This window comes from Cnephaeus nilssonii (assembly GCF_951640355.1).
Source record: "Cnephaeus nilssonii genome assembly, chromosome: 9".
NCBI lineage: Eukaryota > Metazoa > Chordata > Mammalia > Chiroptera > Vespertilionidae > Cnephaeus > Cnephaeus nilssonii.
In genome coordinates, this window is record NC_137080.1 from 92,368,593 (window position 1) to 92,386,237 (window position 17,645).

The 17,645-nt window shown below is 48.4% G+C and overlaps 1 protein-coding gene across 6 annotated transcripts in view; it reads right to left on the bottom strand.

Annotated features, from left to right (window-relative positions):
• Window positions 1–17,645, bottom strand: part of ANKS1A (ankyrin repeat and sterile alpha motif domain containing 1A) — a 174,603-nt gene that overhangs the window by 94,636 nt on the left and 62,322 nt on the right. For 4 of the 6 annotated variants that reach the window (XM_079779998.1, XM_079779995.1, XM_079779994.1 and 1 more), the window contains exons 2-4: window positions 6,573–6,653; window positions 4,721–4,877; window positions 2,901–2,963 (exon numbers count right to left, since the gene is read on the bottom strand). In XM_079779998.1, coding sequence (XP_079636124.1) covers window positions 2,901–2,963; window positions 4,721–4,877; window positions 6,573–6,653 — 301 coding nt within the window. The remainder of the gene's footprint in view (window positions 1–2,900; window positions 2,964–4,720; window positions 4,878–6,572; window positions 6,654–17,645) is intronic. The other 2 variants (XM_079779999.1, XM_079779996.1) reach the window with 1 other exon arrangement.

The following is a 17,645-nucleotide window of genomic DNA, read 5'->3' on the forward strand; positions in this document are numbered from 1 at the left end:
GGGGACTGAGATGCAATACCCCAATTTTCTCCAAAATCTCTGCACTGGACAGAGAGTGGAAGGGAGGGTGGGAGGAGGGAGGGAGAGATTCCTTTCTGTCCTGGTTGAACTCTCCATTCCCGCCCATCTTGAGACCACTTTCATTCTTCCTTGCTATATATATGGTCAGTACTTCTAAGACAAAAGCGATCCCTCATACCCTTTCTACCTGGAGACCCCCCCCCCTGCCCCGTTCAATGTGTAAATCCATTAGATTTATGCGTACACACACACACACACACACACACACACACACACACACACACACACTACAGGCAGCAGACAACTACACAGAAACACTCCCATGGCCTTTCTCTCCTTGGAGCCATTCAGAACCATCATTCCCAGCTGAGAGTGCAGCCCAGCGCGCGGCGGACAGGCGCCGAGCCTGGGGGCACCTGGGCTGCAGCTCTCTGTAGCGACAATGGTACAGGCTCGAGAAATGGACCAAAACTGGAACAAAAGGACAAACTGGGTCTACAGAGATTCAGAAGATTCAGGAGAAACTGAGTACTGAAGTCCGCCCCGGGGAGGAGTTAGACTTACTCAGTAATGCTCTGGAAGGCAGGCTCTGACCGAGAGATGAAGGTTTATTTAGGAAGACAGATGTCAAACAAGCACAAGAAACCAAAAATCAGTGGGATCCTGAAAGAGGCTGCCAAGCAGGAGTTTTGCTTGTTACTAGGAGAAACAAGCAAACAAGAGGTAGATGGCCACCTTTTAGGTGAGAGAAGATTCCCGCTCTGGGTGGGGAGTTAGCTCAGATCAGTGGCTCTCTAACTGGCTCGTTTAGGAATTAAAGTAATTAATACTAAGCCCCACCCCAGACTTGCCAAGGCAGCACCTCAGAGGGTAAAGCCCAGGAAATATTATTAAAAAGCTTACCAAGCCCAGCCAGCTTGGCTCAGTGGTTGAGTGTCAACCTATGAACCAGGAGGTCATGGTTCAATTCCCAGTCAGGGCACATGCCCGAGTTGTGGGCTTGATCCTAGTAGGGAGCGTGCAGGAGGCAGCCTATCAATGATTCTCTCTCATCATTGATGTTTCTCTCTCTCCCTCTCCCTTCCTCTCTGAAATAAAAAAACATATTAAAAAAAAAAAGCTTACCAACCTGGCAGGCAAAGAATTTTCAGTAACCACCAGAGGCTCACCCCAATGACAACAACTGGCGCCCTGCCTTGGTCTGGCACCCCTGCTCACCTGCTTCACCATCTCACTGCGGCCGACACCCACCATGTTCCATGCGTGTCCCCTGGTGGTCAGCGCACGTCATAGCAACCAGTTGTTCGGTTTGGTTGTTTCTCGGTTCAGTCTATTTGAATATTAGCCTTTTATTATATAGGATTCCATTTAGACTTTCTTTTATGTGTATAAAATCAAGGGATAGGGAAATGTGCTTTCAAAGCTAAGTACTGCCCTTTAATCAGCTTCGTAAGCTAACAACTAACCACGGAATCACAGAAGGGAAAACAATCAGTTCAAGGTGCCTCCCCCAACAAAACCTCCGAGTAACAAGGAACGAATTCCAAATTGTCAGTTCAGAAATACCACATTATACATTTCTTTTCAGTTAGGACCTCCAATATTACTACTGACCAGGTAGTTTTACTTTATGTACATTATCTTAAACTCCAAAACAACCCAGCAAAGTAGATGGCATACCCCATTTACAGAAGAGGAAACTGAGGCTCAGAGAAAGTAAGTAACTTGTTCAAGTCAACAAAACCAGGTAAGTGGTAGCACAGAATTTAAACTCAAACCTGATTGGAGAGGCAGTGACCTGTGAGAGGTCTCCCTCCACCACACCACCTTCAAGAAGAGAAGAAAACTGAGACAGAGTAACCCCTATTTTGAAGATCAGGAGACAGAATTTAAAGAGTGGCCCCAAACCGAAGCTCGTGTGTCCCACTCTCCCAGATCAAACTGCTCCCCACCGTCAGGGCCCAACGCACGGAGCTGCCCCAGCCCAGCCGGCAGGCAGCTGCCTTGGCTCCGTCCGTATTTCTCAGAAAAGCACACCTGCAGACGCACCTCCGTCTCCTTCCCTGAGCGGCATTTCAGAGCAAGAAAAAGGCAGTGACAGCGAACACCAGATGGCTGCCAGGCAGCAAACGGCACCTGAACGACAACTCGGACCAACACAGCCGGTGAGAGCGCTGAGAAGAGGCCGCCACGTGGTGAGGGCTGCGGGGCAGCGAGGCTGCCCAGCCTCCGGGAGGGAGACAGTGCGACTGCCCTGCTTGACCCGGCAACTCCACGGCCTGCTTCAGAGCCCTTCCCATGGCCAAGAGTGACGGCTGGGAGAGGAACGGCGGCTTTCAAGTCCCAGGCAAAAAACGCATGAGCCCAAGGAACTGAGGGGGCATGAGCCACAGCTTTAAGCCACCATGCCCGTCGCCCACACGTCCCTCTGCCCGCCACAAGCTCCCGAAAACCAGATTCCAATTCAAGAGAAACATAGAACGCAGACTAAAAAAATTTAATCCCGGAAATAAAACATAATCATTTCTTTCTGTGCTTCATAAAAAATAAGCTTATTTATTTGACATTCTTCTTTTTTTAATTTAAATGTTAGAAATACAATAGTAATTTAGGCAAATAATATGGCCCCATCTCTTTCCCCATTTGTAGGCTTCTCAGACATTCCAGAAAAAGTACCCAGCCTTCCAGAATTAGTATGGATTTTAAAGCAAAACCAAGCCCAGGGAAGCCGCAGTTTCCACTCCCAGACAGGCCGAGGCAGTCGCTGAAGCAGACACCAGGGTGAGGAACCCGAGGGGACAGAGGGAAGCCGAGAGGACCCAGGAGAAAGCACAGCTTGGAGAAATGATGCAGAGAAATCCTGACAGCAAAGTACACACCTTGGCATTGATATAAGGGTCAAAGGGGCCGTGCTTTTTGAGTTCTTTGATCTCAAGAGCATTCTACAAAAAGGAGAGGAAAAGAAAATGTGATGATAAAATGGATGAAATACATCAAAGCAATTGCACAGCCCCGAGGGGCCCAACATTAGCACAACTGGGATCAGCCCTCCGGGCGCCTGAAGGGACGTTAATGGGAGGACGGTCTCCAGGGCTCGGCACGCATCACCCCGCTTAGCCAAGCATCCAGCTGAAACACAGTCATGGCAAACCCGTAAATCGATGCAGTACCTGGAACGACCTCGATCCATTAGGTTCTTCAAGCTACTCCAGCCCTGCCCCACCCACCTGCTGGCCCCGCCCTCAAAGCGCTGGGCTGTGTCCCACCAAAGGCTAGTCCAGGGGCAGTGAGCAGGACAAGCTAGCACACTCAAGTGGCTCAGAAGTCCAAGCAGCTGTGTTCCAAGGCAGCCGTGAGCAAAGAGGATTAGAGATGGTTACTGAAATGTTTTTAAATGAGAAGGACTTTAATGGCTGACTAGCTTTTTTCAACTTTGAGGAATATTACTTAAAAGCAAACTTCCTTATAAATTTCCTCCAGATAAGAAAAATTACAATCACTTTAGCCAGGAGGAGTAAGTTGCATTTAGATTCTACAGAGACCACTGTCATTTCTAAGGCTATAAAAACAATCATCCTCACTGATTACTTTAAATGTCTGTTGCTCACCAAAAAGTAGAGCCCAGGAGGGGGACGGGAGGCCGATGAACAGCTCCACACACACTCTCTAGATGGGGACATTGGGAGCCCCGGCCCAGGTTCTCACGCCCCGGGGTGAAGCTGCCCCCACTCAGTCGTGCCTGAACAGCGCACGGAGGGAGCGTGCCTGGCCTCACGGACAGATGGCTCTGCAAGTCACCTCCTCCTTTTTGAGGAATAACCCCGATCTAATCATACAGGTAGTTTGACAATCTGCTCTCAGCAGAGTCATCAGGAAAATAATCCTACACTCAGTGAGGACGAGCAGCTTCTCTCATTCAAGCAACTAAGTATCTGCTTCAGTGCTGAGCAGAGAGGAGGAGAGCAGAATGGCTTGTCTTACAGGGAAAGCCCATCTCCTCTCAGACCCAAACTTTAGGGCATTTTACAGGAGGCCTGTCTAGAACACGCATAATTCGAGTATAACTTTCCCAAAGCAATAGGAGTACCTAAGTCATGGCCACCGTGAGGTATTTTTACTCAAATGCTGCCTTTTTATTTTCTAAGAACTACCTCTGCTTTGTCACAGCGTGCTCACTCTTAAATTAACATTAGAGGGTGCTGTGAAGACCCCCTGGCCTCCACCGCTGTGTCTGGAGCTCACTTTCAGCCAGGCTCAGGCCTTCCAGGGCTGCGGGTTCCGCCTCATGTAAAACACAGCATGGCTCACTCGGTACTCACACGCACCGGAGATTTGCTTACCAGCTGACGTCACAATGCCATGTCGGTGGCATAAGCAACAATCTGCAATTAATAAAGCCCGCCAGCTTGAAATAGACGCTAAGCAATTTTGCAGAATTTGCATTATTTCAAATTTTGCACAAGTTAGTATTTATATTTTTGTTAGTGTTATTCCACGCCTCCATGATTCACGTGCATATAACATGCATCTCATGGAGTGAGATCTCCCTGATGCACTAAGAGGCGTGGTGCTGAGAGGAGGCAGCCACCCTCGGGCCTGGAAGAGCCGGTTCCCGAGGTCTGAGCTCAGGGACCGCAGCGGCGATGGGCTGGAGGTCTTGGCTGCAGCTGAACAGAAGAATGCTTCCCTTCCTTCCAACCTGCTCATTGACTCTGGTGTGAGAGGGCCCCTGATGGATGAGCAACCGCACGATCTGGGCATCTCCTTTCCAGGCTGCCAAGTGCAGCGGGTAACAGCCTTTGGAATCAGCCACATTGGTCAGCGCGTCGTTCCTCAGCAGAACCTCGACCACGTCCCTGGAAGGCAAAAGTCAGCTGTGAGTCTGCAGAACCCTCAAGTCCTTCCTGCCAACGGCTCTTCACACACCTGCACAGCACAAAGCGCCTCACGGCTGTCACCTCATCTGGCTCCCTGTCCACCCGAGCTCAGGCCCAGCCTCTTCCTTTTACTCCAGGGGCTGCTTTGCACAGTTGCTGGCATGCGGCCGAACCGTCCCGTGTCCCACAACACTGGCTCTTTGCCTCCCTGTTTATCTCAGTAAGCCATCCATTTCCCATTACTTTGAAAACGCCTGATCCCCTCGTCTAAGCTCCTGCAATGTCTCCTTGTCTGTGATGTTTGAACAGCATTCAGGGACAGAATTTACATAAACGTCACGCAAGACAAATATCATTATCATTATCCACCACATTATTCAGAGCAGCGGTCGCCAGCCTTTCGGACCTCGCGGACCACCCGGGTCGGCGGACCGCTGATTCAGAGCACTCAGTGTGTGGGAGCTGAAGGGGCCAGGCAGAGCACAAGTGAAGCTGCTGCCACATGAGCCCGACGCCTGTGGTATCGTTTGATACATCCAGGAAGAAGGACCTGGCATTCTTCTAGGTGGCACCACTGGTTAAGCAGATACAAATGTACAATTATCCCCATGCACAAGCCGAGGAAAAGCCCCGCTGTAAATAAAAACAGCATCTGGAGGTCAACTTGGCTAACAAGCTAGTCTTTTACGTTCAAGGTCCACTGTAATTCAGGTCACCCCACTATTTAAGGGGGCGGGGTCTCTACATATGTCTGTTAGCTTTGTCTAAAGGGCACAGAAAGGACGTGACGACCACATTCGGTATATCTGAGAAAAGTTAACGTAGAAGGTAACAATCAGTCACTGGGCCTGGCACAGAGACACAGAAACCACCAGGTGTGCGGCCCTGCTCTTGTTCAGAAAAACCTAACGTCGTTCCAATAACCCCTCCTCATCAAAGCTCAACTTCTTCGTAATCTCACAGGGTATGTGCCCATCTCTCTCTATTCTGTGACGGCCTGGTTCCCATTCTCCCACATCCTGGCGGGCCTATTCACTGCACCCCACACGGCACCTGCCCCTGGCGGAGCCCTCAGTCCCCTTACCTGACGGGCAGCGCCCTCTTTCAGCTGCCAATCATTTAAACCGACGCCCTCTTCTCCCAATCCCCAAGCACACCTCCAGAAAAAACTCCACCCAACCCAATAACCTCTCTGTATGTACTAGTAAGAGATTTAAATAGGCCTTATTTCTCATGTGTTTCTTTCCTTAAAAATAGTTCTTACTGTCCATGAGGCTAATTTTATGAGAAAAAAATGGCAAAAGTAAATAAATAACGACCTAATAGAAGGAAAGGTTCTCAGAACCAACCCACCAATTTTCAGTGTATAGAGGGGCTGTTACCTGACAGATGATCCAGCCCTTTCTGCCCCAAACTTGATGTTCACATTAGATGGCTGTGGCACGCACATTTCGGGGGTGGGGGAGGAGGGCACAGAAGAAAAGGTAAAACTCAACCTTCGGCTCAGCCTTTTAAGGGGTGAGTGGAGAAGGATGTTCAAGTAGTTACACACTAAAGAAGATTCGGGAATGCTGGGCTAAATTCAGTTTGTTTTTCTCAGCGCAACTGTTCAGTAATCCTTCATAGGAACCCAAAGGCGGAAGGGCGGGCGGAAGGCGACAGGTCAGTACTTACCTGTGGCCATTCAGAGCAGCGTGGTGCAGAGGGGTGTAGCCCGTGCTGTCTACACAGTTCACGTTGGGCCCTCTCCAGATGCTGTGGAGAAAGAAAAAAGGCCGAAATCACAAACCCAATCTGGAGACAGCTAGCTGCTGGGGAAGAATCCTGTGTGATGCTCAGGCCCTTCCACACGGCTTCTGACAAAGGCGGCAGAGGTTTACCCAGCGGCCCTCTGCACCCTTCTCATCTGTAACCGCAGAACCTGCTCCGCCCGGGGCTGGTCCTCTGAAGACTCCCAGGACCCTAAGAACAGCTCACTGAGAGGTCATCGGGAACACCGCTGAACCGCACCATTCGGCCAGCCGCAGGCCTGAGCGCCCATCGCTATGCGGGTGCCTGAAGGCTTCCGAGAGGCCCATATAGACCAGCGGTAATCGGACAATTCAACCACCAGGAGCAAGCTCAAAGGGCTCAGGTTCACAAAAGCACAGGGATACATGTGCTAAGATGAGAGACAATCTGTCTTCCCTTTGTGAATATGTCTTATTGGTAATAAAAAATTAACCTATAATTTCAGTGCCTTATTTGAATCAAAAATACTATACTTGCCAAAACCGGTTTGGCTCAGTGGATAGAGCATCGGCCTGCGGACTGAAAGGTCCCAGGTTCGATTCCGGTCAAGGGCATGTACCTTGGTTGCGGGCACATCCCCAGTAGGGGGTGTGCAGGAGGCAGCTGATCGATGTTTCTCTCTGGTCGATGTTTCTAACTCTATATCCCTCTCCCTTCCTCTCTGTAAAAAATCAATAAAATATATTTAAAAAATAAATAAATAAAAAATACTATACTAGGAAGGTTGAAATGTCGTCTTATTTAATCCTCAAAGACTTAACTCTGATTCCACACCTTACTGCATCGGCCAGAGCTTCTAAAATACTCTAAGTAGCCCGGCCAGTGTGTTTCTGTGGTTAAATTTGACCTATGAACCAGAAGGTCACAGTTTGATTCCTGGTCTGGGCACATACACCCGGGTTGCGAGTTTGATCCCCAGTGGGGGGCCTGCAGGAGGCAGCTGATCAATGATTCTCTCTCATCATTGATGTTTCTATCGCTCTTTCCCTCTCCCTTCCTCTCTGAAATCAACAAAAATGTATTTTTAAAAATAAATAAATAAAATACTCTAGTAGAGGGCAGCCTTATTTTGGCCTTGCTTTTAATGAGAATGCCTCTAATGTTTTTGGCAGTTGGTTTGATACATGTAAATATGTAAAAGAAATATCTTATTTTTTCTGTTTAAAGTATTACTAAAAAATAGTTGTTTAATTTAAGTGCATTTTCTGCATCTATGGAGATAATCAGTTTTTCACATTTAACAAACTAATTTGTTGTTATCAACAGGTTTCTTAATATTGAACGATTCTTTGATTCCTGGAATAAACCAAAAACCTTATTTGGCCATTCTCCATTATGGCCATGATGGTGAATTCTACTTGAGAGTGTTTTATTTACAATTTTCACATCTGCATTCATAACTGAGACCGGTCTAAAGGTTTTGCTTTTTTGCTGTTGCTATTGAATGGTATTAGTGTTGGGGTTTGGTTACAATCAACTAGGTAGAGATCCACCCATGTCTACATTCAGGAATCAATGACATGGAGCACTAAAACGATAAACAATCACCAGCAAAACCATCTGGGCCCAGAGCCTTTATGCTCACATGTGGATGCAATGTTATTTATGACAACAAAATTCTGCAAAATAACCCAAAAGTCTATCAATAGAGAATGACTTGATAACTATGGTATAGACCCATAGTAGAATTTCATATACCAGTTATATTGCTATGCAATAAGACAGAATAGAGATTATAATATAATGTTAAGGAGAAAAAAAGAAACAAAATTCTAAATACTGTAGAGAAAGAATATGTGAGAAATTTATGAGGATAGTGAATTGAGTATACCAAGTTTACTCAACCTCCTGTAAAAGTTCTCTCAAGTGACAGAAATAATTCTCACCCTACACCATAGATAAATAGATAGATAGATAGATAGATAGATAGATAGATAGATATCAAGTAACTGACAACACTGAGGAATTCCTAAAAGGCAGAAATCAGATGAGGTTGGAGCTACAGAGATATAACCCAGAAGAATGCAAATTACAATAATCACATACTATTTTTCACCTAGCAGACTGAAAAATGAAAATCATGACAGGGAAACAAGCACTTTTAAACCCCACCGTATGAGTTTAAATTGGTGAATTCCTGTGGGAAGACAGTTTGGCAGCACCCACCAAAACCAAAAATAGGCATCCACTCTGCGCCAGCATTTCCACTTCCAGGCAACTGTCCAACGGAAACGCTGCAAATGCACCGAGGCCCGTCCTTGCACAGGTTGCGTCCATGAAGAATGAAAACGAAAACCCACTTAATGACCATCATAGGTGAGCAGTTAACTACCATCTCAGTCCGGGTGCCAAAGTAACCTTAAAACTACACCCATAAAATAAATTCCTTTATAACCATCAACAACAGTGACAACAAAGGCAAGAAAAGAAAATGAGTTGGACCCATACGGCCTGACATGGAAAGAGTCCCCAAGACATACTTTGTTATGGGCAAGTGAAAAAAAGAAGCCACTGTACATAGAACACACAGAATATGAGCCCCGCAGGTAAGTGTATATGTGACCCCCGAGGAAGGCGGTGGGAACAGTGCTCACCCAGTGCTGGGTACCCCTGGGAAACGTATGTTGGGGTTGCTGCAGAATGGTGAAGAGGAACATTCATTCATGTTCCTTCTGCATTCTACCACGGTTTAAAATATTTACAATGAAAATAATTTTATAATTTTTTAAAGAGAAGAACCAAATAGGAATGCTAATAATAAATGCATTTATATGTGAGACAGGGGCCACTGTAATGAGCCTGTAGGTATTAGGCCTAAAATCTTGAGATAAATTTTCAGCTTGGCCCATGTGGTTCAGTGGTTGAGCATCGACCCATGAACCAAGAGATCACGGGTTCAATTCCCGATCAGGGCACATGCCTGAGTTTTGGGCTTGATTCCCAGTAGGGGGCATGCAGGAGGCAGCTGATTGATGTTTCTCTCTCATCAGTGTTTCTATTTCTCTATCCCTCTCCCTTCCTCTATCTCTAAAAACCAATAAAAACATACTTTAAATAAAAGAGCTAAAAGCATACTTTGAACCATGCACACTTTGTCACACCTGTATAATGATCTCATGGTCTAAACCAAACACTGACAACCCATGCCTGACAATGGGTGAATGATGCCAAGTGAAAAGGACCTGGACCGTCAAGGAGGTACAGTTTTCATACTTATTTTCAAGTTGCTCCACAGGACAAAAGGTCATCATCCTATATAATAATCCTATATAATAAAAGGGTAATATGCAAATTGACCCTAAAGGTGAAATAATCGGGAATGACAGGTCACTATGACAAGCACTGACCACCAGGGGGCAGATGCTCAACGCTGGAGCTGCCCCTTGGTGGTCAGTGCACTCCCACAGGGGGAGCTCCGCTCAGCCACAAGCTGGGCTCACAGCTGTGAGCGCAGCGGCGGTGGTAGGAGCCTCTCGCCTCCTCAGCAGCGCTAAGGATGTCTGACTGCGGCTTAGGCGGGGAGCAGGCCTAAGCCATCAGTCAGACATCCCCTGAGGGCTCCCAGGTTGCCAGAGGGATGGATGTCTGACTGCCAGCTTAGGCCCGATCCCCAGGGGAGTGGGCCTAAGCCGGCAAGTGTACATCCCCCGAGGAGTCCCAGACTGCGAGAGGGTGCAGGCCGGGCTGAGGGATACCCCCTCCCCGCCCCCTCAGTGCACAAATTTTCATGCACCAGGACTGTAGTTGTATTATAAAATAGGTAACACTAAAATACAAAACCAAATTATCTTCGCCAAATCAGTGGCAGATCCAAATCCCCCATTCCTGGAGCTCTTGGCATTTGGCCAAGCAAGGACTTTACGATCTACTAACAGGGATGAGATGAACATGTAATACAAGGCTGTATATAATTCAAAGCAAGATGGCTGGAATAAACTGACAGAACTTGGGAAGGAGGAAATACCAATATGAATTAAAGCAGTTGGGAGCACAGGTCTGCCAGCAACTGCTACTCCATCAGGAATCTGCTATCTTCAGCCATCTCAGTCCAGGTGCCAAAGTAACCTTAAAACTAAGATTTAAACTGCGCTTGCTTTTAACAAAAAGGCAGGACTGAGCAAGCCCACTGTCATTTTCTAACTTTTACCTCCATGTCTCTGGTTTAGAGGTTATTAGATCTGGATATCCCAAACCAGCACTAAAACTACCTCAAAACAACGAGAAAAGACAAGGAAGAAAAATGAGAACTCTCCTGTATAAGCTGCAATATTTCCAAGTAGTAAGGCCTCCCCGTGTTTTCTCTACCTAGCATTTCCTCTAAATACCCATCTAGAAATTTTGGGGAATAGGGGATTATTAAATGAAAATGAAGAACTGCTTGGAATTTTAGCTTCAGACAGGATGGCAGTAACATCCTCCTCCACCCAAGTTTCTTCCTTTTTGGTAGCCCAAGAAAGAGCGAGGTCTTCCTTCTGATCATAGCTTAGGTTTCTCTAAAACAGCAAGTACCAAAGGGCTGCTCACCAACAAACAGAAAGCGAACACAATGTGCCCAGAGACCCAGAAAAAGAACAAAATGGACCAGGAGATTCCTAAGCAAAGTGTAACCTGGACCGAGGTACCACTGTCTGTGCATCTTGTGACCTGGACCGAGGTACCACTGTCTGTGCATCTGTAAATCCTATGATCGGCTCCCAGGACTTACATGGCTCATGGAAACGAACTAAACTGGCTTCACAGCATTAGGGTGGAGGTGTGGCAGCCCCCCAAGTGCACGGGCGTGATGCTGAAGCTCGGTGAGCCTCGCCTCCCGTGCCTCAGAAGCACCGCCGTTTGGACATGGCATCTAAAGACACGGGGGGTCAAGGAAGAACATGACCGGTGAGCAGCTGCGCTTTTGCATTCACCTCCAACGCCTCCCTCCATTCACTTAAAAGCTGACTATATGGCCCTGGCTGGGTTGGCTCAGTGGCCAGAGTGTCGGCCTGCGGACCGAAGGGTCTTGATTTGATTCCCAGTCAAGGACATGTATCTTGGTCACAGGTTCCCCAGCCCTGGTAAGGGCAGCTGGGGGAGGCTGCGGAAAGCAACCAATTGATGTGTCTCTCTCACATCAATGTCACTCTCTCTCTTTTTCTCTCCTGCTCTCTCTCCCTCCCATCCTCCCTTCCTTCTACACTCTCTAAAAATCAATGGAAAAAATATCCCCGGGTGAGGATTAACAAAACAAAAAAACAACTTGGGGTAAAATTGCTTCACGTCTGTGTGTGGTCAGATAAGAACAGCAGGAAATACACAGAGACACTTATTCTGTCCCGCAGAGGGTGGCCCGAGCCCCGCCTTTCCTGACCACACTGGTGATACCGATGTCACCCTCCTCCGATTCTCCAGATCGTTCTGCGCCTTCACCGCAGCGTTTATCACACTTGCCGTGAACCACGGCGAATTCGTTATGCTCACCTGTGCTACGAACGTAAGCCCGGTAGGGGAGTGTGTCCAAGAGCACCCCACTCTGCAGGAACTGGCACAGGGCCACCAGTCTGCCACTCCTTTTTTTTTTTTTTTTTTTAATATAATTTTATTTATTTCAGAGAGGAAGGGATAGAGAGAGAGAGAGACAGAAACATCAATGATGACAGAGAATCATTGATCGGCTGCCTCCTGCACGCCCCACACTGGGGGATCGAGCCCACAACCTGGGCATGTACCCTATCTGGGAATCAAACCTGTGACCTCCTGGTTCATAGGTTGATGCTCAACCACTGAGCCATGCTGGCTGGGCCAGTTTGGCACTTCTAACATTCAGTTTTCACCAAACTGCAACCCCAGTGTGACCCGGTCTTCATGCAGTGTCATCTGCCATACTGAATCCACCCAAAATGGCAACGGTCTCTTGATGGGATACACAAGAATACTGCATTTGTACATAAAACAGAGACAGAAGAACTGTAAGTTGGAACCAAAGTGCCCGGCCCACTTTCACCATGAAGACTCTGTGCCATCAGATTTCGGGATCAGCTCTCAGCTGGCGGCCCAGCTACCGAGCTGCTTACTTTACACGGACAAGTACGGACACCTTGATGCGCGGGCAGTGTCCAATCCAGGTATTGCACTGCCTGCACATGCCAGGGTGCTCCCCAGTCTCCACCCCTGAGTGGGGTGGGGAGGTCAGACAAGCGAACAGCTGACTACACACTGCGACACTCGGTGGAGGGAGTACAGGAAGGGTGGCTCGTGGGGAAATGGGAGCAAGGGGGGCTTGGCAGAAGCCTTAAAGCTCAGAAGGCATCCGCGAGGCAGAAGAAACAAAGAGGGAAACCCAAGTCAAGGTCCCCAAGGAGTCCCAGCAAACTGGGGCCACTGCAAGCAACTGAGAGTGGCTGGAACCCAAAGTGACAGGACAGTGACAGCAAGGATGGGGAGGCGGGCAGAGCCCGGTCACCAAGGTCCTGGACGCCACTGCCAAGTGCTCAGCAGGGACGGAGCAGATCTGTGTTTTAGAAAAGCCCTTGTTGACAGCTGGGAGGTGGGAACACAGAAGGTTAATTTGTTATCCCCCATACTGCTGTGAAGGCCGCACGTATTGTAGGATTGGGGGGGGGGGGGTCATTATGCTAAACAGTTACACAGGTGATGCAGTGGGAGAAGATCCAGGAGCCCAGTCAGAAGTCAGCAATTCGGGCGAGAAGTGAGGACCTGAAGGCAGGCAGAGGACAGAGAAAAGGGGATAGATTCAGTAGGAAAGACAGACCTACTGACAGGGTGGGGGCCCGGGGGTGAGTGTGACTGGACAACTCAGTGGGTAAGGAGAGCAAATTCAGGAGGGAAGCCAGGGTTGCTGTCTTGTGGTTGTGGCAGTGTGCGGCAGGGAGGAGGGGAGAGGTGGTAGAGGGGGGTTTGTTGTGCATTAGTTGAGGCAGAAATGAATTTGGACTCCCATATGCAGATGTCCAGGCAGTAGGTGGATGTAAGGGCTTAGACCACCACAGTTATATGGGCAGTTTAAAATGACAATGTTCAGCCTGGCTGGTGTTGCTCAGTGGTTGAGCGTCAATCCATGAACCAGGAGGTCACGGTTCGATTCCCGGGCAGGGCATGTGCCGGGTTTCTGGCTCCGTCCCCAGTAGGGGCGTGTAGGAGGCAGCCGCCCAATGTTTCTCCCATCATTGATGTTTCTACCTCTCTCTCTCTCTCTCTCCCTTTCCCCCTGAAATCAGTAGGAAAAAATATATATATAATGTGGAACTGAAACAAAATCCCACACTTGACTTCGTGCATGTTCCTTCCAAGTTCTCCAGGCTCTTGACCTTGACTGTTGAGAGAAAACAGCTTGGAGCTCTAGGAGTCTCCTCCTGACTTAGTTCTCAGGAGGCCAACGGCTCCCAGAGCACGGGGTGAGGAGAGGGCCTCTCCATTTCAGACCCTGTGAGGCGGAGCAACGGCAATGAACTTGAGGGAAGGAGGTTCTGGCGGCTCTCCATCACTCCTGATTACCTCATTAAGGGAGGTCTACACAGGAGTCAGTCTCATCAGCCTTTTTCTGCCGCGCCTCGCTGTCTTCCTCTGCGGGTGACCCTCGCCAGGGCAGGTCCATCGCTGACCCTCAGGAAGGGCTGGCAGAGTTCCGACACAATGAAACGCTGCCCGAAGTCAGCCCAGCTTTAAAAAGACCTCATCTTACTGGACTGAGGTGGACACATCCTTACTAAGAAGCTTTCTACAGACTTAACTGTTGAGGGTAAAAGGAGAGAGAGCAAGGAGCCTACGAAACCGTCGCCGTTGTCAAAGAAGCGTGTGATCCTTAGAGAAAGACATGAAGCAATCACCGTAAAACCCCAAGGAATTCCAGCTAGCTGACGGGGGAAAATTAAACATGCACGTTTATTTCTGCCCACTGCTGAACCTCATTAAAATGAGAGTAAAAACAAACAAACAGAAAAGGAACAGGAGAAAGAGAACAGTGAGCATAAAATGTCAACGTTTTGGGGAAGATGAAGAATAGTTAAGGTAGCAGAGCTGAGAGTGACTCCCCGTGGCCGGAGAACGGATGTCAATCCACACAGGCACCCGGGGGGGCTGAGGAGTCAAGGCACCCGGCGGCAGAGGACGTCAGGGATGGAGGGGCTGGGAACGGGGCTGGATACAAAGTCCATATAAGAAGGCAGTGCACGTCCAGGGCTCTGGTCACGTCTAGGGCAGCCAGTGGACTACTGCTCCTGTGCCCGGTGGGAGAAGGTGGGTTTATTCTGTGAAGAGAGTGAACCAGAGGGGGCTAGACTTGGGGACATTAGGAACAGGGGGTGCAGGGGGAGCACTATACTAGGAGGAAGCCAACATCCTGAAGGACAAGAGCCCAGCCCTGCTTATCCACCTGGTTCCAGGATGCTGGCAGCCCCACCCCAACCCACCCCACCCCACCCCGAATAGTAGGTTGGAAGATTCTTTCCTGGAGAAAGCAAATACTACACAAAAAAGTTTAATTGATGCTGACTTTTGGGGATTCCCCCAACAAAGCAGGTGGGTTCCTGCCCAATCACCTTACAGTATGTAAAAGCTCCTCCCACCTCTGCACCCACCATGGCTTTTCAGTGTCTCACTCTTAAATGAAAATGACAACCAAGAACCCAGGAACATCTGAAGAAAGCACTCAACATGAAAAGAGAGCACAAAACAAACAGAATGAAGGGGCTCAAAGGAACAGGAACAAGGACCCAAATAAAACCTCAACAATAAAAACCTACTATTTGCCTGGCTCAGTGGCTGAGTACTGACCCATGAACCAGGAAGTCACGGTTCGATTCCCCGTCAGGGCACATGCCTGGGTTGCGGGCTCGATCCTCAGTGCAGGAGGCAGCCGATCAATGATTCTCTCTCATCATGGATGTTTCTATCTCTCTCTCCCATCTTCTCTCTCTAAAATCAATGAAAACATACCTTAAAAATATAACCTACTATCACACAAAAATCGGATTAGAAAAAACTGGAACAATCCGTGCAAAGTTCTTGGAAATTAACAAATGAGAGTAGAAAAATATATATAAGAGCTAGAAGAGGAAGCTGAGTAAATCTCTCAGGAAATGAAACAACAACAAAAAGAGAGATGAGAAATACGAGAGAAAAGATTTTAATAATTAGCGGACCAAGAGATCCAGAGAGAAGAGGTGGAAATTATCAAAGAAATACTTCAGAAATTTTCCTAGAACCCAGGGGCATGAACTCCCGGCTGAAAGAGTCCGTCCCCTGCTCAGTACGGTTTTGAAAAGACCCACCCCCAAGCACACTGTGAAATTTCAGAAACATTTCAGAACACACAAGATAAAGAGAGCAGTTTCCAGAGAGAAAAGCAGTTCGCACACAAAGGATTGGGTGGCATCAGAATTCTCAAAAGCATCTCTGGGAGCCCTAAGACAAAGGAGCAATGCTTTCAAACTGAGGCAACGTAATTTCCAACCTAGAATTCCGTAGCAGACAAAGAGTAAGCGCAGAGAATACAGGTATTTTTAGACATGTAGGGTCTCAAATTTTACCTCCCACACAACCTTCTTATCAGGAAGTGCCTGGAGGATCTACTCTATCAAATAAATGAGCAAACCAAGAAAGAGGAAAACAGGCATCCAGGAAACGGGACAAAAAGGGCACAGGGAATGAGCCATGCAGCAAACCTCACGATCAGGCCACCCCCGCGACCTCTGCTGGAGGACCCAGGGGCAGGCGGGGCGGGGTGGGGGCGCTGCAGGAGAAAGTGCACCTGGCAAGACCAACTCTGTGTCCACCTGGGACGTGGAAAGGGATACTCTGGGATTTAAAAATTATGGCTGTACTTTGGGAATTAAAAGTGAGCCAGACATAGGAAACTCAGAAAACCAACGAGAGGCAGTTAAGGGGGTGCAGGAGAGAAAAGCATTGTGGTATATGAACTGGTTCAGCAGGTGAATCATGCTAAGAGCCAGAACAGCATAAACCTAAATATTCAACCTGGTCTAACGAAAAACCATGATGTAGCTGAAGGGTGAAGGGAGAGGCAGTGGACCAAGAGAGTGGAGAGAGTGAAACCCGCCTCTTCCGCCGAGGGCTGGCAGAGGACGTCTAAATGTGGAAAGCAAGAAACAGCAGCATAAACATAACCTTTAGAAATGCGGAGGAAACACCTGAGGAAGCTCCGAGCTGGACATGGCCCTCAGGGGGTGCAGAAACGACTCGGAGCAGACAGGGCAGGCTGCACCTCGTCACTGTGAGTGTGGAACTGGCAGCCTCGGCTTTGCGGGCTGCAGGCGTGGGTTGAAAGGCAGTGACTCTGAAGGGTTTGTTCACGGGAGAGAAGCACAATGGAAAGGCAATGCCCATTTTAACTTCACAGGAGACACAACTCACGTAACGGAGTTGGGAGGATGGCTTCCTTGTCCCTCCCACTAACCAGGTACCCCTCTCCTGCCAAAGACAACTGTCAGAATAGACACGTTGTTATCAATGCTGCTCTCTACAGCATCCCATGCCGGGACCTTCTGTTTCTAGTCAGTAAACTGCGGACACACACACACCAGCAAGTTCCTTAAGAGCAGGGACTGTTGGAAACATCAGCTCTAAGAAGCGCCATTTTCAGCCTCTGCTCTCTTAGGCAAACCTGCACTGCCTCCCCATCGGTGCCTCTAGGAGAAGGGGCAACGAGAACAGCGGCTCGAGGGAGTGCAGAGTGAAACTGTCATTTGCGGACCCGGGATGACAACCCGAACAGTATACACTGTGATGTGGGCACCGAGTCAGAAGTGAGGATTCACAGATAAATCGGATGTATACAAGCCCCACGCCTCCCGTGGTTTACATGATTACTGTGGGGGCCCATACCTTTTATTTGTCTCAGTTTTCCTTCACATGGCTTCTTAACACATAAGCATTCACTGCTCCTGTTTCACAACTGAAAAAAAGGCGTGGAACTTTATAGAGAGCGCCTGGGAAAGG